Source organism: Ammospiza caudacuta, chromosome 3, assembly GCF_027887145.1.
Source record: "Ammospiza caudacuta isolate bAmmCau1 chromosome 3, bAmmCau1.pri, whole genome shotgun sequence".
Taxonomy (NCBI): domain Eukaryota; kingdom Metazoa; phylum Chordata; class Aves; order Passeriformes; family Passerellidae; genus Ammospiza; species Ammospiza caudacuta.
This window is the reverse complement of record NC_080595.1, coordinates 62,709,964-62,736,999: the sequence shown is the minus strand read 5'-3', so window position 1 is coordinate 62,736,999 and position 27,036 is coordinate 62,709,964. Positions and strand designations below refer to the sequence as shown.

General features: G+C 37.5%; 1 protein-coding gene across 1 annotated transcript in view; it reads left to right on the top strand.

Annotated features, from left to right (window-relative positions):
* ENPP1 (ectonucleotide pyrophosphatase/phosphodiesterase 1) overlaps positions 1–24,906 on the top strand; it is a 52,634-nt gene extending 27,728 nt beyond the window's left edge. Inside the window, exons 7-25 of the mRNA XM_058802429.1 lie at positions 1,328–1,407; positions 2,712–2,831; positions 3,972–4,081; positions 5,228–5,293; positions 5,600–5,672; positions 7,332–7,440; positions 8,569–8,700; positions 10,338–10,369; positions 11,613–11,740; positions 12,505–12,574; positions 14,545–14,632; positions 15,467–15,642; positions 16,133–16,184; positions 18,568–18,722; positions 20,038–20,173; positions 20,980–21,060; positions 21,499–21,631; positions 22,253–22,409; positions 23,235–24,906. Of these exons, the coding sequence (XP_058658412.1) occupies positions 1,328–1,407; positions 2,712–2,831; positions 3,972–4,081; positions 5,228–5,293; positions 5,600–5,672; positions 7,332–7,440; positions 8,569–8,700; positions 10,338–10,369; positions 11,613–11,740; positions 12,505–12,574; positions 14,545–14,632; positions 15,467–15,642; positions 16,133–16,184; positions 18,568–18,722; positions 20,038–20,173; positions 20,980–21,060; positions 21,499–21,631; positions 22,253–22,409; positions 23,235–23,402 (2,066 nt within the window). The 3' untranslated portion in view covers positions 23,403–24,906. The remainder of the gene's footprint in view (positions 1–1,327; positions 1,408–2,711; positions 2,832–3,971; positions 4,082–5,227; positions 5,294–5,599; positions 5,673–7,331; positions 7,441–8,568; positions 8,701–10,337; positions 10,370–11,612; positions 11,741–12,504; positions 12,575–14,544; positions 14,633–15,466; positions 15,643–16,132; positions 16,185–18,567; positions 18,723–20,037; positions 20,174–20,979; positions 21,061–21,498; positions 21,632–22,252; positions 22,410–23,234) is intronic.
* Positions 24,907–27,036: the final 2,130 nt, after the last annotated feature.

Below are 27,036 nucleotides of genomic sequence, written 5' to 3'. Positions count from 1 at the left end.
TGTCTTAAAACATCTTTAACAAAGCCAACGAGCCAAAAAGAATAACGATATCTCTGTTGGAAAGTCCTAGCAAAAACTCCCTAGGATTTTTGGCAAAACTTTTTAAGTGTTTCTCTATTACTTTAAAAAGCAAGGGAAAACAAAACAAAAGAAAAAAAATAAACAACCTCCCCAGACACCCACATCAAAAAACTAAGATTTTGGAAAACAGTCTCAACAACAGATTTGGAAGTAGTTGCAATGTGCTAGGTGTTTTCCAGTAATAAAAGAAGATGCAAGTGATTATTAGTTACTTACAGAACACAAGTGTGGGAGGTGGTGCCTGTATGACTTGAAAGGATATATTTTTCTGGCCTGGCTTCTTTTATCCTGATTAGCTGAAATATACTATTGCAACTGAAATCTAATTGAAGCCCCAATCCAATGAGTTCAAAGTGCCTTGATGCAACACTTCCTATGTTATGAAGCCTTTAATTTCTATTCTATTTATATTATCTACAGTTACCCAGAGTCAGTAAAGATGATGCAGTGATGTTCTTCTTATAGGGTCATTAGTTTTGGTTCTTTAGCATCTGTTGAAACAGTTTTGATATTTTTTAAATTGTCATGAAAGCATTTTTTTTTCTTTCTGAAAATGGGGGCCCACACATTTGCTGATGAAAATTTAGACCCCTTAAATAAGGCTTGCCCAATTGCTTTGGCCTTGCTAATGCCTCTTCATACTAGCAAATACTGTTTACTAATCTCCCTAAAGCCATATGGTTTGTATATTGAGATAAAGAAAACTTTGACATTCATCCTAGAATAAGAGCTTTTTTTAATATATTCTAAAAGCCCCACAGACAAGAAAGGAAGACTACAAAACAAGCAATCATTTGACAGATGCCTTAGAGAGCCAGGCACCACTGTATCAGTGACCACTTCACCTCTCCTCTGGGAGCACCCAGGGTTAAGTGTCTGGTTGGTCTCAAGTTGCAGACTGCATTTATTGCATACCAGGTCAACTTTGGAGGGTGTGATTTCTTTCATTTTTCATTCTTATCTGTACATGCTTTTCACAAAGGCTATAGGTTTTGCTCATGTGACCATTGCAGTCAGACATTAGACGTGTATAAAGCTTGTGCTAATAGGCTTTTAGTCAGGTTGTAAATTAATATGGGAAGAAAACTTAAGTATTAAGTCCACAATTTTGAAGAGTGAAAACTTTCTGGAAATATATTATGGTTTTGGTTTTCTTTTTTAAAAATAGCTACACATTGTCATGAGAGAAACTGGCAAGTTATTTTTTTCAGTAATTTTGCTGAACTTTCTTTGTTACTTCCTCTAGGGAAATGTGGAACATACACTTCCAGTATGAGACCAGTGTATCCTTCAAAAACCTTTCCCAACCATTACTCCATTGTCACAGTAAGAATTCTTGTATAATATGTTTCCACTACTGTTAATTATCAAGTTTTCTCTAAGGGAATAGTATATTTTGATGTGTTATTAAAATAATTTGCTTTCCCTTCAGAATAGAAAAAATTATGTATTCTATTTATGTAACTTAGGTTAACAGCTATTATATAACACTACAGCTAAGTGGCCAGATCTAATGTTAGTAAATCCAGTCCTTCCAAGAGTAGCTGTGAAAAATCCCATACAGCCAAAAGTTCCCGTCACTTTACAACTCCTCATTTGTGTAAATATTTGCACTAAATTGCAGTTTCCACTCTTGGAGTGGGAGCAGCTTAACTGCTTTAAGTTGCCAACCTTATTCCACTTCATTAAGGCAGCCTGGCATGATGAAAAGAAGGGTATGAAATGAGAGGAAAGATTTGAGCATCATGCTGAGATTGGCTCTGTGTGATGGACTGTACCTAAGCCTGCAGAGAAATGTCACAAAGCTGATCTTGTAAATTTGACACCTTTTGCTTGTAGGAGGAAAAAGAAAAATGGAGGTTTTCAACACAAAGGCAGGGTTGGAATCCAGGACATCCTTTTTAGTTTCATCATGCCACAACTAAAATTCAATCAGATACTAGGATCTGCATTTTCTTGTCTTCCCAGTTTGCCAAGACCTTTGGTAGGGGCCCCAGGTCAGGAATGAGGTGCTTAATTGTGTAATCCTCACAAATCTCCATGACTGAATATACAACTAACAGTCGTTAACCATGCCCAGCAGCCATGTGAGGTGTACATGCAGAGGTTTATCTCCACTCCTCATTCTTGTGAAAAGTAGCAAGGTCCTAATGGTGGTGGTGTTTTATCCCTTATAAATGTAAAAAGGAGATAGTCTTATTAAAGACAGGGCACAAAGTCTGCTAAAACTACCTGGTGCCTGCACTTCTTTGGCTGCTCATGTAATGATTTTCTAGAACTAGAGCTTTTGCTCTTGTGATGGAGGTGTAGCATAGGTAATTGCTTTATCTTTGGTACTAAAGATAGAACAAATGTGTGAATTCAAGCAGTGTCTTTCAGTTTGATTCCAAAGGACAGTGCCTAATATTTTTTAAATCTCACTGAGAAGCAAGTAAGAGTTGGAAGGGAGGGCTTGGACACAATGAGAGATGATGCTGCTAAATTTGGGTACTGAGCTACTGGTGGAGTAGAAGTCACCAGCAGAGTGACTATTCAATGGATATATTTGTCTAAAGGATATGTCTGAGTCTGAGTAACTGGAAGGTTCTTTTTCTTTAGAGCATTGCAACAAGGCATACTTTCAATTACAGGGGCTGTATCCTGAATCTCATGGTATAATTGATAACAAGATGTATGACCCCAAAAGAAACGCATCCTTCACCCTTAAAAGTCAGGAGAAGTTTAACCCACAGTGGTACCAAGGCCAGCCTGTAAGTATTACCACCCTTCTGAGAATCTACATCACCCTGTTATGTTACTTGATACGCCTTGGATGCATAGTGATGTTGAAAGAGGACAGAGGGTAATTCTAAGTCAGCCAAGAAGCGTTACTCAGCACCACTAGGAATTGCAGTACTAGAGCCAAAAAATAACAAATGAAACAAAATGTAACAGCTTTTGTTGAACTCAAATGGAATTTTCCCTAAGGAAAATGCTAGTTTAAAATAGCTAATATAGCTACCAGATTTTCATCTGTTTTTATGAGTGGGCTTGCAGTTAACTTCTGTGAGGAAATCAACAGACCAATAAGATTGAGCAATAAGAAGCACTAGTAAAGGTTTATGCTCTGCTTAAATTTCTTCTAAGTCCAAAGATGTGGTTTTAAAAGAAATCATCTCAGCTCAATCATATACCTATGGCAAAACTGATGAGATCACCATGTAGATGAAGTGGCATGGAAAAATTTGAGTGAGCGCTAGCCTAAAGAATAGCAAGGGACGAGATGTAAATATTTAGTGTGTGGGGAAGACTGGGTTTTTTTGTTGTTGTGGTTTGGTTTTTGTTGTTGTTGCTAGTTTTGTTTGTTTTGTTTTATTTGGTTGTTCTTTTTTTCCTTGAGGAAAGAACACACAGGTGTAGAACTTGCAGGCCACTGAGAGTGGAGTGAGTTAGGCAGGAAAGATGCAGAAGGCATAAATCTGTAAACCTTGAGAGCAGCAGTAAAATCAAAAAAGCTGACCAAAATGCTGTTTCTGTATGCCAAGAGTGTGTGGGACATAGGTCCTTGGAATATTCCCACCCCTTCTTTTGTCACTGTTTCCTGAGACGTTTCCCTTTCCTGGTGTTCAGCCATGGTTCCACCATTGCATTTCTGCCAATGGTTCCTACCTCTGTCCTGGCTCCCTGTGGCATTGCAGCAGCAGGGATGCGAGTGTTTGCCACAAGGAATCAGCCTACAGGGTGTATCTGGGCTGCAGATAGTGATGCCAGGCAGGATGGACTGAAGAGCTCTGTGGAATGATTGGGTTCTGATCTCGCTGAAGGGTGTGGAGTTGGTGAGGGGCCGTGGGCCTGGCAGGCCCTCAGCTGGTTCAATGATGGGCACTAACGTGCTGAATGTTCTCCGGCAGATTTGGCTCACAGCCATGTACCAAGGGCTGAGAGCAGGGACCTTCTTCTGGCCTGGGTCTGATGTGGCAGTGAATGGAACCTTTCCAAACCTGTATGAAATATACAATGGGTATGTAAATGCCTTTCTCTTGAAGGAATATTTGACTTTAACAATTGCAGCGGGACAGATGCCAGAGCAGGCATACTTTTCCCCTACTTTTCTAAATAATTTTGTACACTGGGGGAAAAAGGCTAGGATCCAATTAACTTTGTTTCAGTATAATGTAGAACCTTTCTTTAATTATCTTTTCATTCCTCAAGAAATGTTTCAATGGTAAGATGTGTAAAAATCAGCTTTAAAGCATAACCAGCTTTGAAGCTCTAGTGCTTTACTCTTTCTATTTATACAAACCTTTTGTGGCTGATGTAGAATATTTCAGTCCAAACTTCTCATGAGTGAATGGATCATGTTTTGATGTGATATTGTCTATGGAAACTAAAGTTTTACTGTTGACTGTGGTAAGCTGTTCCAATTTAAAATTATTTTCATTGCAGATTCTGAAAATATTAAGACATTCATATTTAATCAGTGATTGCTCTTCACTGCAATTAAACATTTTCTGCTTAATAAAAATGTTTTTCACCATTTATTTAATAATCTCAAATATTGCCCAAGAAATCAGACTTCTCATTTCTATCTTAGGATCATTTTCTCCTCTTACACCCTTCCTACAGGATGGAATTTTTGATCTTGATTTTCTGCCTATATTTTCTTCCCTATGAACTGATGATGCACTGTTACTTGAACTTGTGTTAAACACTGAATACTTACTTTGTGGTTGCCTCATGTTGTTCAAGGTCAACTTGCTTATTGTTGGTTTACTTCAGTAATTGATGCAGAGATCTACTTTGTAACATAGTATGAAAACTTTTATTCAACCCAACCCTACTCCTAAACTAGCAATTTTTCAAAACATAATATAGAAATAAAAGCCTGCACGTGACTTTGCACCTTGAAGCCAATTATTTACTTTGTATAATGAGCATAAGCACTACTAGAATAAGCATTATTCTAACCAATATTTAAGGGAGATTCAGATCAGGCCATAAACTCCTGTAGAGTCAGGCAAGTAGGATAGATAAATTTGTATCCTGCTAAAAAGCCTGTAATGATTTTTTTTTCGGCCTAGGCACAGTGATTTTTTGGTAATGTATGGCTAAAAGATTTAGCTCTTGGAAACACATGGTTGGTTGATATTGTATTATTTTGATGCAGCTCAATCCCCTTTGAAGAAAGAGTGGTGACTGTCCTTCGCTGGCTGCAGCTACCTGAAGGTGAAAGGTAGGTATACATTTGTGAGTGTGGGTTCCTGTTCGAGTGGTACTGCAATAAATTACTTTGTAAACACTATTTCTGTTTTAAACAATATCTTTTGCTTTATTCTAACAATGTTAAAATATTATTTAGGGTAAACTGTTCCTATGACTGGAGACTTTTTAAATTAAGTTGCATCGCTCAGTTTAATGTATTTTTCCTCTGAATGACAGCATTGTTTCCAATATGTGATCTCCATTGTTGAAATATAATCTCTTCAAATTGTCTCAACATGTATGTAAAATATTACATTTTTGGTACCGTTTGATATAGACCACACTTTTACACTCTGTATTTAGAAGAACCAGATTCCTCGGGCCATAAGTTTGGACCAGTAAGCAGTGGAGTAAGTAGTTTTGTAGTTTCTTAATTTTTTTTTTAAGCTTGACACTTTGCTCTGACCCTATAAGTTCCATAATTCATGTTAGGTTAACTGAGATTATGTAAAGTATGCTTTTTAGGAAAAAAAATTGCTAATAGACAGTCCATCCATGATTAACACTGACATAAAGCATATAATAGCCTATTTAGTATGCCTAATTTTCATTTTCTTTATTTCAATAACTTTTAAATTACCAATGTATGTTTGGGTATGTCTTGTATCTTCTTTTATCTGCTCCTACTTACTAATGGTTCATGTTGATTTTTGGCAGGGGAGGGGAATGGGAACAGAAAATTTGTATAATTTCGATTTAGCAAGAACAGAGGTTTGCATAACAATGTCCAAGTTGTGGTAGTGAAGTATTCATGTTACAATTGTCATTCATTTCCTCCCAGTCTCTGTGCTAAGGTTAGGTGGATTTTGCCTTTATTTCCCTGCAGTTATAATTTATGCCTTCTCAGAAAGAGAAAGGTAAAAGGAACATTGGCCTTATCACAATCTGTGATTTATTATACAAGTAAGAAGTGTTTGGGACTGTTACTGTCTTAAAAAGTACTGAATAACTTTACATTTTAAAATACCAAAGTGAAAAATTCAAAGGAAAAAGTTCTTGGAAATTCAGGACCTTTGTAAAATTCTCTCATCTTGCAGGACTTTAGGCATCATAAGTAGGTATTTAGCCTCAGTGGTGACAAGAGTAAAAAAGCTCTTGCCAATTCCTCTTGAGCTGTGAGTAGTTGCTGTTGGTGTAAGGAATTAGCAGACATAATTGGAACTCCAGTATAGGGAACATGATTAAATTGGTTATCTTTTTATTTGCTTAATAAGTGGATCTAAATTTCTGTATGTCAGGAATGCTCTGGAGAGAAGTAGCCTGAGGATTTGTATATAGTCTCTGCAGGAGCATCTCTTCTTTGTTGATACAAAGCAAGACAGCTTGTACTGGTAGTTCAGTGAGGTGACAGAATTATTTCATTGGAAAACACTTTTTTTTTTTAACCTCACAAGTATTCAGAAGTAGCTCCAGTGCTGTACCTCTGTAAGTGAGCTGGGGCCCCAGACCCCTGATCACAAGCAGTGTTAGACTGGTCGTTCATTGTTTGACTTTTTCAGTTTCCTTAAATTAGTTTGACTGGATATTAGTCTCAGAGCACAGTTTCAAGGACAGTTTGCTGCAATTCCCAACAGGCATTTTGAGGAAGGGTATTGCAGGCTTGGCTTCCTCTGTTCTATCCAGCCCATCAGTATCTGCATCCTTTGTCATTCCCTGCTGTCCTTGGTTGTGCCCAAGCACAATGCAGCAAGCATCCTCAATTTCATGCTTTAAAACCACCTTCACTGGTTATAATCTATGAGGTTTGATACTTTTGTTTGGGTTGTTTTCCTTTTTTTAAAAGCATCTGCAATTGAAACAGCACATAAAAATGTGTAGCTGTGTCATTGTGCAGTATGCAGAAAAAGATTGGGCTAAGTGCTGTGTAGTGTAGATATAGCCAATCTTCTGTAGGCAGAGGTAACTCTGAACAGTGCGGGTGATATGCAGTCTGCAGGCTCTCTTTTTTATTTAGACACATTTAACAGTAATTTTAACACTTACTTTACATTCCTATTTTTGTCCTGCAGGTCATTATGGCACTACAGAGAGTGGACAAAATAGTAGGGATGCTGATGGATGGTCTGAAGCAAATGAACTTGCATAAATGCCTCAACATTATTTTTATATCAGATCATGGTAAATTTGATTTTATAAAATATATCAGAACTTTGAAGAACTGTCTTTATAAAGTAATATTCTGAATTTATATCTATATGTTTCTGGCAAGGTTAACAAAGCAAGTAATATGTATAAAATATGTTATCAAGATGATATGACAGCTAATCAGTCTAAGAGAGACTATTTTATCAAGGGGTAAAGAAGTGGAGAACATAGGAAGGAATTAAGTAAATTTCATATTTTATTTCTAATTACTTTTGTCACTATTACCAGATGATGAAAGAAATAGAATAAAAAATGTGAACTTTAAAAAAATAGATTTAATTTTCTTCTGTCTTTTAACTACACTGCACAGCAACAGTTTACAAATTGCTGAGGAACTGAAAAGACAAGCTGTATCTTCCTTTTTATTATCAGTTCCTTTACATGTTATTAGAAGAGTGTGAATATGAAACTGATTTATTTGTCTAGCTTTTCTGTATATCTGGAATTATTTCTATGTTACATATTTAAGCATTTTTTCTACTTCTTTTCTTGACAAATGAAATATAACCACTCTTTCATGCAGCACAAAATTGACTTCCAAAGCTCTTAGCCACAGGGAATGATGCAAGGCAAATATCTGTACAGGCTTATAAAAATTATGACATTAATGGAGTGTAAACCTACCAGGAATTATTTAAAGTAGGAGTTTAAATGCAATAAACAAGCCCCTTTCTGAAAATTGATAAAGAGCACAGGGAGAAAGACCAGTCAATAATTCTGTGCCTATTGGTTATTTCTTTAGATATGTACTGAACATTATTAGGTAGGATATTGGGCTGAATTAATATTTGGTCTGACCATTACTCCTGTTCTTAGGCTCATAAGAGTTCTTTTCCCTTTAGAGAGGAAAGTTTGTCTATTTATTAAATTGGAGAATCTTTCTCAGCCGAGTAATTGGCTGATACTCTTTATCTGTGCTTGTTTTTTTATCTTCTGTGCATGTGTATTAGGGTCTTCTTGGGTCAGATGCTTTGGGATTGCTGATAAAAACACCAGAGAAATTACATTTCTGATATCTACAGCTAAAGTTACATGTCTCCTTAGCAAGGTGACTCTACACTGACATTCTCATTTTAAAAGAAAATGTATTTCCTTTTACAGGGATGGAAGTAGGGAGCTGCAGAAAAACAGCATATCTGAACAGCTATCTCGACGATGTCCAAGATTTCATAGTTGTACCGGGTCCTGCAGCTCGCCTTAGACCTAATAATGTTCCAGATGAGTATTTCTCTTGTATGTAGTTGCTAAACTTAACTTTTGTTATTGGGTTATATGGTTCTGTACTTTTCAAATACAAACTTGGGATCCACATATTCCATTAGCAAATTTGTGTGAATGCCACTTAGCTACAGTCTGGACAATGATGAAGAGGAAATACTGAGTAGTGTGTGCACTTGTGTTTTTAAAGACCATTTGACTCTCCAAGTCTGAAAGCATATTTGAATCTCACATTCAAATACACGAAAACATTTTATGGGCTGCCTCAGAGTTACCAACTGCAAATGCCTCCTGCCTTGTGAATGGCATTCCTTCGAATAAGATCACCCGTGCACAAGACAGCCCAAAAATCCTTCCTTCATGTCTCACCTCACTTCCTAATTTATTAAGTTTTGCATAAATTTGCAATATTTCTGTCTCAGAGAAATGTTAAATTGTGACTATCATTTATATATTATTTTGAGTATTATGTATCCTAGTTATAAAAACTTGGCCTAATGGCCTGACTCAGTAATTGGGTAAACTGCAAGTAAACATAAATAATAAAATGGAGTAAAAAAAAATCAATGAATACTTATAAATTTTAAACTCTGATTTGTTAAGCAGTCTTATTTTAGGCAAACATTTAATCCCTGCAATTTTTAGTACTTTTTAATGTTGAGTGCAGGAGCTTTCTTCATGTTTCATAGCATTTTTCTTGTGGTGGGTTGGTTTTTTTTATGTTGAGATTATTGTTCTCTGTGCCTTTTAAGACTTGTAGACCTCAACCCCAGTGACTTTGTCCTGTTTACTTTAGAATAGCTTGATGCTATTCTAAACTGTTTTAAATTTTTACTTGGAGAACATGGGAGTCAAATGCAGTGTCAGATTCTCCCTGGAGAAGTTTAGGAAGAGGAGAAGTGGCGCATCTCCTCCTTTGGATGTGTGCTCTGTTACAATGAGGGAGCATAGCTGTCATTGTAGCACAGCATGTATCTGTGCAGGAATTATGAATGGTTCTATTGTCAGGGTAATCGTTTAGGTACTTGAGTCAAGTGTTGGATATCAGAGTCAGGACAGAGTAACTGTGAAATGTAGCTGGGCCTGTGTTACACACAATGTCAAACTACATGATGTAATGGTCCCTTTTGGCTTGAGCCTAAGCGTCTGAAACTTAGCCAGCTGGTGCTTGGCTTTCTTTCTAAGGATAGCTGCTAAACAAAACTGCTGTCCTGGTAGCTGCACTTGTGTCTTTTTCTTTAAAGGCTTATTAGCAAAGAAAAATTCACCTTGATTAACACAGCCTTTAGTTGCCTTTTTTCTGAAAACTTGCTTTTTGGATTATTTTTCTAACTGTGGCTAATATAGTTTAAATGTAAGTATAGTTAACTTCTAACTAATAAATTTAACTAAAGTTTAACTAATATAGTTTCAACTTAAAGCTGTAAATAAGTAATCAAGGGGAAGAGAGGGTGAACTGAAATTTTATAAAAGCAATAGCTTGACAGTTTAGGGATTATCTTGCTCTATATGGTTTTCACTCTGGAAAAATAATTTCTTACGGCCAGAAATTTATTGAAACTTTTCATTTGTGTTACGTGATGGGAATGTTTTCATTTTACATCTGATCTTTTTAAATTTAGGTGACTAATACTTACATATGATTCTTCCAGTTAATTATGAAGGCATTGTCAGAAACCTCACGGTAAGTGTTGTTTTGTCTGTTGCTCTAGCTTAATTTCTGTTGACATTTACAAGTATGTTATAGCATTAGCTGTTTGCTGGGCAACTTACATACTATGTGTACTTTGATTCACTGACAAGATGAGGGGACATAATCTTATACTGCACCAGGGAGGTTTAGGTTGGACATCTGGAAGAATTTTTTCTAGTTGACAGGATGATGTTTAATCATAGTTGTACTTGATGATGTCAGAGGTCTTTCCCAACCTAAGTGATTTTGTGTGCAACCTTTGGTAAACAGCAACAATAACAAAAGTAGTTCCATACAGGGGAAGGTGAAATTTTAATAAGGTGACATACAGCTATTGGGTTGTGCATTAACTAAAGCTCTGTGTTAATTTCCCTGTATTGTATTACATGTATTGTGTTTTTCTTCCAACTGGAGAACTTGTGTATCTAGACCATACTAGCTGAGGGCCACGTCAGTGTAAAGCTCAGCTCTATTGCCAAGACACACACAGGATTTTCTTGCTCACACCTTTTTGATAAACAGCTTTGAGAGAGGATATTGAATTTTATTTTTTGGGGAGGATGTCAGTTGCAGTGTAATGAATTTGCTTTTTTGCTTCGTCCCTGGCTTCTGTTCTCATCCCTGCACTGTAATCTGTTTGCCTCTCATTTATGCAAACACTGTTGCTGGTGAGAACAATGCTGTTTGTATAGATGACTTCAGTATTCAAAATTTCCAATACTACAGTAGAGATTTTGAGTTTTTTTCCTTTTTAAAATCATTAATGGATCTTGGTTCATAAAAAGTTCATTTGTCCCTGTGTGATCAGTCTAAAAATCCTAAATGTCTGTTACCTTCTCTATTACAAAGCTGTAGACTTTTTGCATTGGACAATCTCTTATCACTTGTGAAAGTATCGTGATATTTATGTCTTAGTGTAATACTTTATTAATTCTCTGCAGTACAATTTGGTTCTATACAACTGTAGTCTGTAAGACAAAAAAGCACGTTTTGTCCAATAATGCAATATTGAATATATTTTAGTAACTATTGAATCCAAATCCAGTCAGTATTTGTGATTTAAGTATTCATTCATATGTCTCAGATCTTATGACTCCAAACCTGATGGAGTTACATTGTTCTTAGTGGAAGTTATTGCAGATCATTTGCAATTGATGTGCTTTGTAAGAACTGTGCATGACATAAAATATGCATTTGACCAAAATTTCCTTATGTTTTAATTTAAACATTTCAGTGCATAAAACCAAATCAGCCTTTCAAAGCTTACATGAAGCAGCTGCTGCCCAAGCGTTTCCATTATTCCTATAATGACCGCATTGAACCGCTGCACTTTTATTTAGACTCCCAGTGGCAGCTTGCTCGGTAAGTTTCAGTTCTCAGTACCTGAATGTACAACAAATAATTTATTGTTTTCTCTTCCAAGTGGTTAGAGTTCAGTGATAGCTGTTACAGTGTGATATTCTTGTTTGTTGTTGCAAAAGGACATTGCAAAGGAACATGCCTGCTTTTTGCTGCAGGTTTTGCTGGCCTGGGGAGGCTAAATTCTAAACTGGCAGCTATTGATATTCTGCCTGCTGGGTATGGAGGTAGTGGCAGGTTAGAAACTAAAGTCCTCACTCTCAGATACTTGAGCACATCTTACCATGCTGTAGGAATTTCCAAAGTGAGTCCATGAAGACAGAACATGTAAATAATTTCTAGGTTAAATCAGTCTTGTCAGTCATTGAACTTACTGAGTCCCTGGTAGTTCATTACTTTAGGTGTTTTGATTAAAGAATTTACAAGTCCCAGAACAGTGGTATCTGTTGTAATGGTATTAATTTTGAGCACCTCTGTGATACTTCAGGGCTTTATCTGTTAGCCTGAAATGAAAATTTTTTTTCATATGTCATGTGCTTTGAATTTAAATGACTTTGAAAGGCACATGAAAACTCCAAAGGGATAATATTTGCAGAGAAAATTACTATTCTGATTTTAAAGGCATTCTCTTCCCAAACACTAAAGACTTCTCATTCTCTATGGATAATCCTCTAAGTATCTTTTAACAGAGAAGTAAATATGTCATCACTGAATGTGCTTTATGCTGATGTGATTTGTGAGTTATATAAATTGTGTATTTTTAATAGAAAACCACTTGAGATTAAAAGCTGCAAAGGTGGATTCCATGGCTCAGACAATCGCTTCCCCAATATGCAGGTGAGGTTTAAACTTCTGTTAGCTCTTATTTTTAGTTCCCTCTCTTTCCAAAGGCTGTGTTTTTTGGGTGTTGAGGTTTGTTTGTTGGTGTGTTTTTTTGATTTAAGATCTGTGATATTATTCTATCTGCAGTTCAAGAAATAAAACATTTATAGGACTGATATTGTCATGTGCTGGATAACCCATAAAAATAAGGAGAACTTCTCTTGAACTTCTCTTTAATGGGAAATGATAAGAGATCATAGTGAAACATCAAATCTGATCCTCAGTTTCATCTAATTTGGGAAAGTCACTTAACCTATCCTCTGCCTTAGTTTCTGCTATCAATAAAACGAAAGCCAATATTCTTGATTTCAAAAAGCTGTTTTCAAGATTAAAATTCACATACTGTTGTGAGGTACTTGGAACTATTACAGTGAATATGTGTAAACACTTTTAAAAGAGAAATCTGTGTATTACATGGACTTTGTAAGTCTTCTCATGAAACTTGTTTTCAATAATTTTCTTTCTTAAAAGCCTTTTTTTTTTTTCATGTGTTGTAGAGTTATATAATATTGGCACGAAACTGTTTTTAAAAAAGTCCTAATCTTGTATCAATTTACTTTTCCTACCCATCAATTTACCCTTTATATTTCTTCCCTGATTTGACAATGGAAAACCTGCTGATAGTGTTTCTAGTAATGGGTTGCAATCAGTAAGCCGCGTGATGCCATATGTACTCCATCTCTCTCTGCTGTAGTTTGACTGTGTAAATTTTTTTCAGTAGACTGACTTATTTAAACTTTTTTGCCACACTTGGGATTGCCAGTTCATAGCACCCCTAACAAGTCCTAAACCAGATATAATTTATCCTTTTTGTGGCCACCATTATAGCAGCATAACAGTATTTCATACTCTGTAACCAAAACCAACAGAAAGGAGGTAGCGTGTCCCTGCCTCATCTGGTTCAAATTAGGCTGGTTGAGTACATTAATAGCCTGCAGATTCTAGTATCAACAGTTGCAAAATAATGCCCTATGTTATGCTTTGATCTCAAAGAAAGGACTTAAGTGTTGAGTTTTAGCCTCTGTTTTTGCCACACAGCTATGAAATCTGAGACAATTGCATTGTTCGCAAAGAGCTTGGAGATCTTATCCAGGGATGTGTAAAACATCCAGTGTAAAACATCCATCACTCATTCAGTATCTTGATACCACAGATGTGTACAATCTGTTTATCATCATTAAAAATAAGCTGAATAACTGAGGACAAGTTTTAAAACAATATTTTCGGCAGCAGTTGAGCTTAAGCATTTGTTGCCCTTGCCTCTTTGTTCATGCTGCAAACCCTGCAGTATGCTGGTGTAACATTTGTGTGGCTGCAGTGTCAAGTAGGTTGGGGAATTGAGCCAGAAGGAAAAGAGCCAGCAGGACAAAAAAAAAGGAAAGGTTTTTGAGCTGGCAGCATTCCTGGATCAGGTCCAGTACAGCTTGGGAAGTGGTGCAAGAAGGAACAGCTGCAAACCAGGCATGGAAGCCTACGATCCTACCATTGCTTAAACCACTTAAAGCATTGCTACCAACAGATGTTTTTAGACCCCCGAAGTTAAAAGCTTCCAAATTGTTTACAGGATGTGATATGTGATGGTTACTTTGGATCAACATTTCCATTAACTCTTTTAAAGCATTTAAGAAGATAACTTTTAATTTCTTCAAAAGCAGAGAAGAACAAGGGACATCATAAATGGCTAAAGGCAACAATGAGACAGAATTGGGTTTCCTAGTACTCTTCTACTATTTAAAAAATTTATTCTTATACATCTACTTTTTTCAAAAATGAAAAACACATGCTTTTGACTTGATACATACTGTGTTGGTAAAAAGATTAAGATTCCAAGATTAATTTATTGGAAGAAAATGCCCTCTGAGTATAATTTTCATTTCAATTTGTCTTAAACAGAATTTCACTATACTTTTCCCTGTAAATCCTAGGCTATCTTTATTGGTTTTGGACCAGGATTCAAGTTTGGTACTCAAGTTGATCCATTTGAAAACATTGAAGTATATAATTTAATGTGTGGTAAGTACAATGGATGGGTGTCAGTTTTGTTCAGTAAAGTATAATATCTTTTGGGCATTGTAAATCTTCTAATAACAGATTGCTAAGTGTCCTCAGAAACTCATCCTTAAGAGCTGCTGCTATTTTCACAAATCAGCTGTTTGTTTTTCTGAGAAAGGGCCATCTCTAAATGACTAACAGCAGTTCAGGATCTACTGGTCTGGCTACCTTGTCTATCTTTTTTTCACTGGTCACACTGTGTATTCCTCTGGCTTTTCCAGAGCTGGTGCTTTGACTCACCACTACTAAAAATGGCTACTTCAGAATGTCTCTACCATCATGAAGGGAAACCTCCTTTCCTTCCTCTTTCAAACACAATGTTACTGTGACTCCTTATTCCTGTCTTCGTTCTTCATTCTGTATTTCATGGTTTCTCCATAAGTCTGTCACTAGATCTACCACTTTCTGTTCATTTATTCCCCTTGAGGTCCTCACCTGTTTTCCATTATTTCCTGCCTACATCTCTCTCTGGTTTGAAACTATACTGCTTCTGGGAGAAGAAAAGTATACCTAAGAGTTTGATCCAGAAAATACTTAAGAGTACTGCAAATGCTTGAGATTGGTTGCTGTATTCAAGCAACCTGCTCAACCTTACAAGAAGACTAGTGTTCAGTACAGAATACTGAACACCAGCTAAGAATCTGTGTGGCCCCTTTTAAAGAGGTTACATTGCTTTTCTCATTGGGTATTTTGAGCAGTAAGCAGTGAAGCTTTGACTCATCCATACTGGTAATATAATCAGCTGTGTATTACAATCTTTCTCCTCCTATTAATATCACTTGAATTCTTTTATAGATTTGCTTGGTGTCAAGCCAGCCCCAAACAATGGAACTCATGGGCGCCTAAACCATCTATTAAAGCATCCTGTTTACACCCCTCACCATCCCAAAGAAACAAGTCATCCTTCTGAATGCTCTGTGGTGGGAGAAAGAGCCTTTTCAGTGAGCCTTGGCTGCTCCTGCAGGACAGGGGTAAGCGCTAAAATGGTTAAAGTTGTGGAGGCAGAAGTCTGTTGTATTTAAAGAGTGAAACTTTGCATTCTCCAGATAGTTTTACAGTCCCTTACTATTGGTTTCAAAATCAACTCTTGTTTGGGGTTAATGAGTTCTATCCTGTATTTGTGTATTAATTTTTTGCAGATTGCTTATGTTAAGTCATATGAATCTCTGAAGAGCCTGGAAAAAACCCACAGAAGCTTGATGGGAAAGCATTCAGTTTTTGCTTGGCTCACTTAATTATGCTGAAATTTCTGTTCTGTGAATATTGTGTTTGGACTGTGATTTTCAAGCCTGTAGATTTGCTTGTGGCAAAGCCGATTTATTACTGAAAATTCCCTGTAGTTCCTCTCCAGCACATGTGTTCTGTGTATGTATAACTTGCAAGGCAGAAGTTACATTTAAGGGTGGTACCAACTCATAATGTGCTTTGTAGAATCTCACTGCTTTTTCTTTGTAATTATAGGGCTTGCCAGTAAGGGATTTTCATCAGCGTTTAAATCTTACTGAAACAGAAGGTAAGAATTTCAAATAATAATATAAAGAGCTAACAACAATAAAAACTTGTTAGTCATCAAACATTTTATGTTTTTAAACTTCTGAGCAACTCTCAAGTAAATTATGTGAAAATTCTTTGAAATACTTGCTGGAACTATAGTCCTGCCTGGAGAATTTGTGTATGCCTCACCCCTGGAAGTGTTCAAGCCCAGGTTGGATGGGGCTTTGAACAACGTGGTCTAGTGGAAGATGTCCCTGCTTTTGGCAGGGTGGTTGAAACTAGATGGTCTTTTTGGCCTCTTACAGCCCATACCATTCTATGATTCTCATGTTTTTGAATACAGTCCTCCTGAACCATTTGCTCTCAGGTAAATGTGTATCCTTATACGTGTGTCTTTATGGCATATGTGTTATCTGTTACATTTGACTTCTCTAGTACTGAAGTAATGAGCATTACAGAATGGGAAGTAAGAGTGTTGTATGGAGAAATACCTGATAGCAAATCAATGCAAATCATGATACCTGTAATGGCAGCGTACTTTTAAAGAGGCATAAGGAGTATTTGACCTATTTGTTATGTGGTCTTGAGTTGTTACTTCTTTTACTTATGCTTTATTTCCATTCATTGGACATAGCCGTGCCATGTTTAAGCTGCAGTTTGCAAGGCTGTAGATGTCCTCATGAGTCATAAAACAAAATAAACTATTTTGAGCATGAAACAGGTAAAACAGCACGTAAATAATGAAAACTGTAAGTCAAAATGGAACCTAGTCCCAGGTGCTAATGCCTTGATAGATGATATCAAGAACATTAGGCTGCCTGAAATACGCTGATAGAGACCTTGCCTTGTGTGTGTGTGTGTCTGTGTGTTCATAAAACTTGGAGGTTTTATGCAAATAAGCTATATTTGGCAAAACCACACTATAGCTCACTATTGTTAAGAACTGGACATAAATGCCAGTTACTGGCAGGGTCCAGTATTTGCTGCTTATCCAGAGCTAATTCAAGGCTTCTGTTGATTTGTGTAGTTTGTCCTGAAACAAAGAGTGGATAGAGCTTTCTTGAATCTTTTCCACTAATGACAGGTCATAATTTTAAAACATGTCCACATGTCCCAGAACCCTTTTAAAGTAAGTCTTTCAGTATTGTAACACTCATGAGAGCAGCAAAATAAAATCCAGTTAGAGTAGTACAATGTGTTTTCTCCAAAGTGTGCCAGGGGTTTTGCTGGCATCTCTGAGGACTTTGTTTACCTGGCTTTGAAGAAACTTGACAAGGCCAGACACAATAACATATTTCAGTTCTCTTTTGTAGAAATAGGAACTTAAGGCTCTAAACCTACATTTTTGAAGCAGTAGGATTTTGTCTTGAATTATCAGTGAGACCTGGTATAGCCCTGTTTTAACAGTAATAATGTCTTTGTGAATTGTATTGATTAAGAACTAATCAGATATTAAAGCATTTCACAGATGAAGGAATGCTAGTAAACAGCCTAGAAGTGCCTTAAGACTGTATAGAATTTATTAGTTACTTCAGTTTGCATGTTCTCTCATGATTGTCGCAACTTGACAGTCTGTAAGGACAAAAAATTATAACTGCATTTTTACTTTAATGAAAAAAATATGAATTGTTTTTCCCTCATGGGTGGAGAAGTAACTGTCATAATCTTCATATTTTTTGGTACTGTGGAAAAAACCCTGCACATTATTGCTCAATTTCTTTCCCCATGTAATGCATTTGCGTTAAAACTGCATAATTGTTTGTGGATGGTGAGGACCTATTTAATGGACGATATACTTTGACACCTTCTTTATAATTTTAGTCATGTAATGATTGAAAATACTTGAATTTTGAAAGGCAAAGGAGTGAGCTCTTGCACAGCTGAAAATCCAATCCAATATGTCACTCTATTGTTTACTTAGACCTCTGTATTTCCTAGTCTTTCAAATGCATTTTTACATACAACGGTGTGGTTTCTGCTGAAATAGTAATTTCAAATCACCAGAATTGTTTTCTCTCCCATCTAAATGTTACATAGAAGCAGATTCCACATTTTTAAATTGAACCATAAAGTCAACAAAGAGTTTAACCTTGTGACTTGAATTTATCTTTTGTTTTTAACAGCAAAAGGTTTTGGTTCTAATACAAGCTTAATTTGTACATAAGCTACATTTGCACATGTTTTGTAGTACAAGTTTAAATAATTTTATTGGCTTAATCACTTAATTTATTGTCTAGTATAGAAACTATGCCTTTGATATAATAATGAAAATTTTTTGTCCCATTTCTGTGACTTCTGTTTGCTTGGCAATTGAAAATTAAGGCAGCCTCAGGTGTATAAAAGAGGAGGGTATTTAACAACTAGTGTTAATTGAAAAGCAATAAGCACTATTTTTGTTGCAGTTAGGAAGACAGAGAAACTTAATTTACCCTACGGACGGCCCAGGGTTCTGCAGAAAAAACATAATTACTGCCTCCTTTACCATTACCGCTACGTGAGCGGGTACAGCTGGGACTACAGGATGGCTCTTTGGAGCACGTACACTATTGGCAGAGATGTAAGTATAAGAAGAAAGATTAGAAGCAGCCTTGAAAAGTAAAAATCTAGAGTGTCAGTATTCCTGAAGGCTTCTTGTATCTGCTTATGGTAAGAGTCACCGTGGTGGTGGAGTCACTGTCTGCAGAGGTGTCCAGGAAGGGACTGGGTTTGGCACTTAGTGCCATAGTCTAGTTGACAAGGTGATGGTCAGTCAGTGACTGGACTCAGTTATCTTAGAGGTCTTTTTGCAGCTGAAATGGGTCTGTGATGTTATCTCCCAGGGAACTAAGCTGAACCACATAAGATATAAAGTAGAAATTTGTGTGAGGTTTGCTATGCCAATAAGGATAGGCTTTGACTCTTCCATTTCTCAGAGTGAAACAGTTTTGACCCCAGATTGAGCAGATCCATCAGGAAGTGAGAAGTCCATTGCCATTGGTATAGAACCCTATATAGGAGAATGCACTGGTAGCGTAGGTCTGCTATAGCAGTCTACAGCAGTGCTGCAGCAGTGCTGTCCTTAAAACTGGCTTCAACTTGGGTTTCATAGTCTTAAAGCAGTTTGTAATGTGGCAGGATCCTTTTAAAAAAGTAATCTCATGACCATCTTGAACTGTTCATGCCCTGATATGATGCTTTTCTCAGAATATAATCCTAATTGGGGAAAAAAAGAGATCAGTGAAAATAAAGCTGGTCTTTGTGGTCCTGAACCCTATGCTTAAGATATACCTATTCAGAGTAGAGGACTGATCTGGTAAATGAAAGATTTTTCAAGTTGACCTTTCCCATTCACAGAAAATTTAGAAGCCAGATCATGCTTAAAAGGAATTAGGATAGTAGAGGATACTTTTAAATTTGATTATCTGGGAATCATAGATTTTAGATAATGACTTATAATTAAATTTAGCTGAACTTTGGGAAGATTTACTTGATCCTAAATATTTTGAGGGTAGTGACATGAAGCAACCAGTTACTTTAACAAGTGGCCCACACATCTGTCTGTCAATTATGTGAGGCTGTCTATCTGTCAGTAAATCAGGTTGTCTTAAATGAGGACCTCTATCTTTTAGAACATGTAATAATTGAATAAAATGCTGCAGTTCTGTTCACTTTATTTCTAAGGTATATGAAGTGATGGGAGGACTTGTTTTCCACTGGCATAAGATGAACAATTCTTGCATCTTAGTTAAGTCCTTCACACTCTTAAAGGCAGCTGCAGCCAAATATTTAGAATTCTGCAGTCCCTCATACCAAGAGAATTATTGTAAGTTGTAAGCTTTCACAATGATACTTATTGTAAGCTTTCACAATGATACTTTCTTCTTGTTCAATAGGACAAATGGATTTCTTCTACAGGAGCTGCCTCCAACTGTTTACATAAAGATGTTCGTATTTCACAGAATCATAACCAGACCTGTTTGTTTTACAACAATCATCCTCGCCTAACTTATGGATTTCTTGCTCCTCCAGGTGAGTACTTTGTCTTCCTTGTATAACATGTCTGATGTACATGGTTTGCAATGTAGCAGGTGTAGTCTTTTGTAGGTGTTCTTGATACCTAATCAGAATACAAAGCAGTAGTTGCTGAATTGTTGAAGCTTACTTCAGCATATGAGAAAGGAAAACACTTTAGATGCTTCAGCAGTTGGTGGGGTTGTCCAAGGTCACTTAGTACTTCCCAGAAGTTTTGAAGCACTTACCATGCTTCTAAAGTCACATCTCACAGAAGAAACTGGGAGGGACATGTAGACATGAGTGAAGTCCAGCAAGCTGGTAAAATGCAAATTCACTCTGTATACATGGATAAATTGTTTGTGAACTGTTGCTGACCTGATATGGAAGTATTTTATTTACTCTACTCATTGAATACCAAGTAGCGGGTTATTTAAACATCCACATTAAGCATAGTTTGCAAAGTTTCAGCAGAATCCTATATTTAGGATAAGTCTAGATTCTGCAGTCAGGGAAAGTTGGCCTGACATTCATGAACTTTATTTCTCTTGCCACAATTCAGAAGCCTGTCCTGATATTTTTAAATCTCATTAAATTTGCCAACTGTATATCTGACAAGTGTAACTGCTGCTGCTACTAAATTTATTTATTTTAGGTGGAATCTGGCAGGTACTGAAAGTCAGCACTTACACCCACACCAGTTTTGGAAAATGAAGTTAGGTCAGCTCCATCTCAATGTTAATGCACACTGATCACTAAAAGCATGAAAATGCAAGTTTAAAGTAACAAATCCATGTAATTAATTGTCCTTTTTTTTGTTTCAGATTTTATGACAGATGCAAAGAAACCTCACTATGATGCCTTGCTCACCAGCAACATTGTGCCAATGTATCCTGCATTTAAAGGTATTTTATTTGTATGCCTATTTTATGTCCATAGTTGAATAGAAGACTGCTGGTGTTGTGCTGGCTTCCAAACCATGCATATGACCCCCGGTTCCTGGGACAGAGGGAACCATGAGATGATTGACTGAGAGAAAATAAACATATTGGTGAAAAAGAAGGATAACTGTGGTACTTCTCCTGGAAAATAAGGGATATCCTGTTTTTTAATGGAGTACTGATCAATTCTTAATTTAAAATATTATATGGGTTAGATGTGTCAGGACATGGTGCAGTGGATGCTGCTACCCAGTTGTATGCAACCTTTAACAACAACAAACACCTGTAAAATTTGTTTTCCTAGCTTATCATGTCTGTCTATACTCCACTGAATACTCTGCAGAGTTGTATTAGCAGCTTCTATTGTGAAGATTATTTCCTGATTCCATTACTGTGTTTCAGTGTTGTGGGACTACTTCCATCAACACCTCCTGCCTGAATATGCTGCAGCCAGGAATGGTGTCAATGTAGTCAGTGGTCCAGTGTTTGATTATGACTCTGATGGGCTCTATGATACCCCAGAAAAGTTGAAAAGGTGAGAACTTTTCACATTCAAATCCTTTATTTCTTTCTTCCAATACTGGTCTGTGAGTAATTATCCCTCTTCAGAAAGACACACAAAAGTTCAGAAAAAAGCAACAAGCCTGAAGAGAAAAATGCACCTTCAAAATGTGTCATCCTAAAACTGAAGGTGGAGTTTAAGAGAAGCTGTTGCATGTGGAATGATGTCTACCATCCTGAAAACTAATGCAGTTGCCCCTAGGAGAGCACAAGGCAAGGGCTTATCCCTGGTGGCATGGTTGATACTTCCTGAGCTGGCAGTGTTCTACTACAAGTTGTGGGTTACACGAGTTAGCAAAATTGGCTCAAGCTAGCAGGCAGAGAGGTTCCTGGACTTGGGCTGAACTCTTCATCACCTCCAGAGTTTTACACATTTTTATGGCAAATCAATTTGTTATACCTCATCAAACTTGTTATTTAGTCTACAAGCCAAACTTGATTTTCAAAAATAGTGGTTTGGAATTTTCCTTCCAGACCTAAGTTTTCCATGGACAAAGTAGGTGAATTGATAAAATTGAATATAGCTGAATGTTGTAATTTGATCTTTGTGCAAGTATGATTTGGTGGATTTATAGAGAGATCTTTTGTATTTCAGATACCGTGGTAATTCAGAAGTTCTAGTTCCAACTCACTTCTTCATTGTGCTGACCAGCTGTAAAAATACTTCTGAAACTCCTCTGGAGTGTGAGGGGTCTCTAGATGCCTTGTCTTTTATTGTACCTCACAGAGAAGACAACAGTGAAAGCTGTGCAGTAAGTAGTCTGTTTGGCCCTCATAAAATTCTGAAGTCAGGCTGGAGCTTGTTTTGTTGGATATCAGTAATTAACTGGTTAAAGCCTTTGAAAATGGTACAGTCTACATGCCAATCTTGAGAGAGAAGACAATATTTTTGCAAACAGAATTATGTCAAAGTCTGTGAATATGATCAAAGGGGAAAATAGATCTGTTCAAAGAGCAAAGCATAGAGCTTGCAAAGTGGGATCAGAGTATGCAGAGAGCATGAATGTGATACATACAGAGACTTCTGTAATGCAACTATTCAGTGTAGAGCTGAGAAGGATTAAGAGCTTCTAAGAAGAGTCACCTACAACAAAAGGTCAGTGCTAAGGCCAAATCCATTCCCAGAAGGAGAAGACACAGATGTCTCTGAAGACCACTGGTTGCTTCTATTTGAGGTACCTTGGCATTGTGGTGAGAACACACATAACTGCACTCCCTATACACCAGAAAAAAGTGTGGAAAGTGTGTAGACCAATCCTGCAGCAAGGAATTAGAGTCAGACACAGCTCTCAGAATATTTTTATCATACTGGTGGTAGATAAATTGCCATTCCCCATTATCACCAACTGATGCAACTACAGGTTTTGTATACTTGAGGAGGTAACAGCAAGAACTAAATTCAGACAAGCTTCTAACTATGTATAATCCTTGCACACTTTGTTTGTAAGATACTTGCCAACAGTTATTGATTTCTGCCTTTATAAAACATCAAAATGTCTTTTTTTAGTAGATTAAATTTATCTCAGGAGAAAAAAAAAGTTTTACAGCCCCTTTTTTTTCCTTCTCTGTCCCAATAGGATGGCAAGTCTGAGTCCATGTGGGTTGAAGAGAGAATGAAGTTTCATATGGCTCGCATCAGAGATATAGAATTAATTACTGGACTCAGCTTCTATCAAGACAGAAAACAGCCAATATCTGACATTTTACAGTTAAAAACATATTTGCCAACTTTTGAGACAGTCTGATTTTTCCTATGGAATGTTGTTATTCATGTCACAACTAATTTGTAAATAGACTTTTTTAATTAACGAAACCTTTTTTTAAAAAGATAAGCTGGAACTTTTATTGAGAACTCTTGACCAAATTGCCAGTAGAGAGGAGAGTGGGTGCCATATTTGTATCTCAGGGACTCCTAATGGACTATGCTTGTGACACAGGATGGCAGCGCCTGTCATTCCCACTTGGATGTGGTGGAGCCATGTCCATTATCATGCTAACATCATTTGGTCATCATAGTCATAGACACGAACACAAATGTTATCTTTGATATGCTCTGGAGAGGGAGAATTTTATAAAACATAGTTTATGATCAGCATTCTACTTTCAAAATGCTGACAATTAGCAAATACAGTTCTGGGAAAGAACTGCAGTCTTGGTGACCATTGAAATCTAAACAACAACACTCTTCTCACTCCGGTTTTTCTTGAAGTGTGAATTGCACTCTGAGCTTTGGGTGTCATAAAACAATGCAGCGTTGTGGTGCAAGAAGCTATACTGGGGTCAGTAGGACCACTACTAAACCTTGCCCCACGTGGAAGAGATGCCTGGCTACAGCAGTTCCGTGGGCTGGAAAGCCTCGGCATGTTGCTGCCCTCTGATGGCTCCAACACCGACGGAGAATTAGATGCACAGTTCACGTGTTGTACATGCATCCTTGGAACAGGTGGGTGTAGGATGCATCAAATCACCTGTAAATGAGAAGAAAGTATGTCAGGAATATGATTGAGCTCCCAGAAGTAATTATCTTACTTCAAGCTAAACTTAGATTTGATGAAAAATTTTGCATTATTGAAGTAAAGATGTGTTTCTCTGTTTGGTACATGTTTTTGTCAGCTGTGGTTTTGAAATCCCATTTTTGAATGCAGATGCTGTCAGAGATGCAAATTTTGAAGAGCACGTAGTGGCCTTTCTTGGAAGCTTTCAGGCTACACAAACAGCTGCTACAGGCACTCAGGCGTGTAGGAACTCCCTCCTTTTCCAGTACACATATTATCACCTTTGTAATTCTCCCACTCTCTAAAGCGGATAACCCAAAATTGGCTCTGTTATGTATAAAATTCAGCATCACCAATTTCACATTTACGGTCTTCTCATTTAAAAAGGAGAAAATACATCACGCACAAGTATGACAGAAGAATGAAGAGCCTGTAACTGAGCAGAGAGGCATTTGACTTTATAGCTTGGCCAGGACATGTTGAAGGCTGGATTCAGAGCCTGCTGAAATCAGAGGAAGCTTTTCCATTAACTTCAGTTTGAGTAGGCTGAAGTTCTGGGACCATTTTTTCTTTTAACCAAGTGTATTTTCTTGATCTTATGTTACAAGCATGAATTTTATTTTTTCTCAAGTAGTTTCACTGTGTGAAATCTAAATGTGTTGTAGCAACCTCACATTACGATAGGACTGTGACAGCATTATTCAGTGTAACTGCTTTGTAATGTTGCCTGTGACCAATAAACCCATCAGAAGTACTATGCTGCTTGTGACCCTTTCTGTACCAAATGCTACCAAGTGGTGCAGTTGTAGAGCAAAATTTCACTTTTTTGGGGGGGGGCAGGGGGAATGGGAGTTGCTTCATTCTTTGCTCCATAAATTTAAGATCATTTCTCCATCTGTAACATTAGTTACATTTATTATTAGGAGAGGAGGGTAGGAAGAAAGATGGTCAAGGTATTGGGGTGTTTTTGTTGTTGTTGGGTTTTTTTTTACAACTGGTGGTGTCTCCTGAATACAAATAGATATGTTGACATCTTAAGGTGATGCCAGTTTCCATTAAGAGGCAGGGCCAGCCTAGCTCCTGGATAAAAATGGAACCAGTGTGTCTTCAAGCATGTGACTTCTGGTTTGACCTTTGATTTTGGAATGGAGAGCAGTTGTGAAAGCTATTATGGTCATCAAGACAAGGCAGGAGCTAAGTGGGGTTTGGAATGTGTCTTTGCCAGAAATTGACAAGTCAAATTGACAACAAAGAGAGTTACTCTCATTTAATGTTAAGTGTAAACATTTCTGATTATTTAATTTCTTCTTTGATTTTTAAAGACATTTGTAATGGTGGTGTCAGAGCATATGAATAAATGCTGGTGCTAGTCCTGGTGTCCTGGGGCTAGTACTACCCCAGGATGACAGATACTAGACTGTCCTTTTGAAGCCTGATGGGACCCAAGGAGCATCCTACAGTCACCAGCAAACTCTGTTCAGAAAAGCTTGACAGCTTCATTTGGCTGGATGTAAAATGTTTTCTGTTTCAGCTGGTGTATGGTGTCAGAGCTTGTCCTGGTTCCATCCAGGACAGGGTTGATTTTTGCAGTAGTCAGGAGAGGCATGACCAGGACTGTGAGGTTATTCCATAGCACCTCGCACCATACACAGGGGGCTGGGAGGGAAGTTGGGTTCCTTCCTGCTGGCTGGGGAGCACTCATCTGTGGAATAATTTGCCTGTCTTCTGCAGTCTGTTACTAATATTGTTGTTGTTGCTGTTTGTTTACTTATCTCGTTGTTTACCTCATCAGTAAATTGTTCTTATCTCAACCTGCAATCTAATTCTCCTCTCCATCCTGCTGCAGGGATGAGGGGAGAGGGGATTGGGGAATGAGCGATTGGCATGTGGTTTGGAGTGTTTCAGGGGGAACACTAAACTGGGGAATTCCATTCCTAAACCATGACTGCGTTCCGCTAAGCATTTTCAGTAGGTAAAGCTGAAAGGTGACATGTGACATAGGTGTCATTATTACTCAATGTAACTGCTTCTTTGCTGTGTAGTGTGGCCATCTTTCAAGTGAAAAAGGCAGAGAAAGAGCAGACTTCAGCTCATGGGTCTGGATGTGCCAAGAAGTGAAATGTGTCACGAGACAAGTAGAGTTGGGCCTTGAGAGATTTTTAAGTGGTACAGACTTATATCACTGGTTGCTACTGTCAGTAACTGAGAGGTAATTTGCTTGACTAATATGTTGGAGTTTCTTGCTTTTTTTACCTCAGGATCTCCTATGTTTAAAGAAAATAAACTAATATCTAACTGTCTGTATTTCAGACAGAACTGTTCTTGTAATCTCTTCTCAAGGCATCCCAAATACACTGAACCACTTTGTCCAGCCTAGTGCATAACAGCTGTCTGCTGAAAGCACCTGCCAGAGGCTGCCCTGTGTCATCCGGTGAGTGGGTGGCCTGGGCTCCTGCCTTTCCTTAGTCTGAGCAGATTCAAAGTACAAAATTATCCCTTTAAATACAAGGTTATAAACCATACTCAGCAAGTTGGAAAGAGCTACCCATCTGCTGCATGGGAGGGCACCCACTTTTCCAGGAAAATGAGATTCATGGGGATCAGAAGTCAGAAGGAAATATAAAAGGAAGCCTCAATCTGTGACTCTGTGGTTAGGATGCTAATCTAAGAGGCGAAGATCTAATTTCTGACCTCCCTTTTTTCAAAGTCTGCTGCAAAGCTCAGGCTTGTTGCTGAGGAGGTACCTGTGCCAGAAGGAGTTGCCCAATGTACCATTTCAGAGTGGACCCTCAGGAATAAGAGCACCGTGAGGAACTTCTAGTGCTGCAGGGTCACAGGGCAGCTGCTGTAACACTCTGTGCCCACAGCAGCACCACTAATGAGC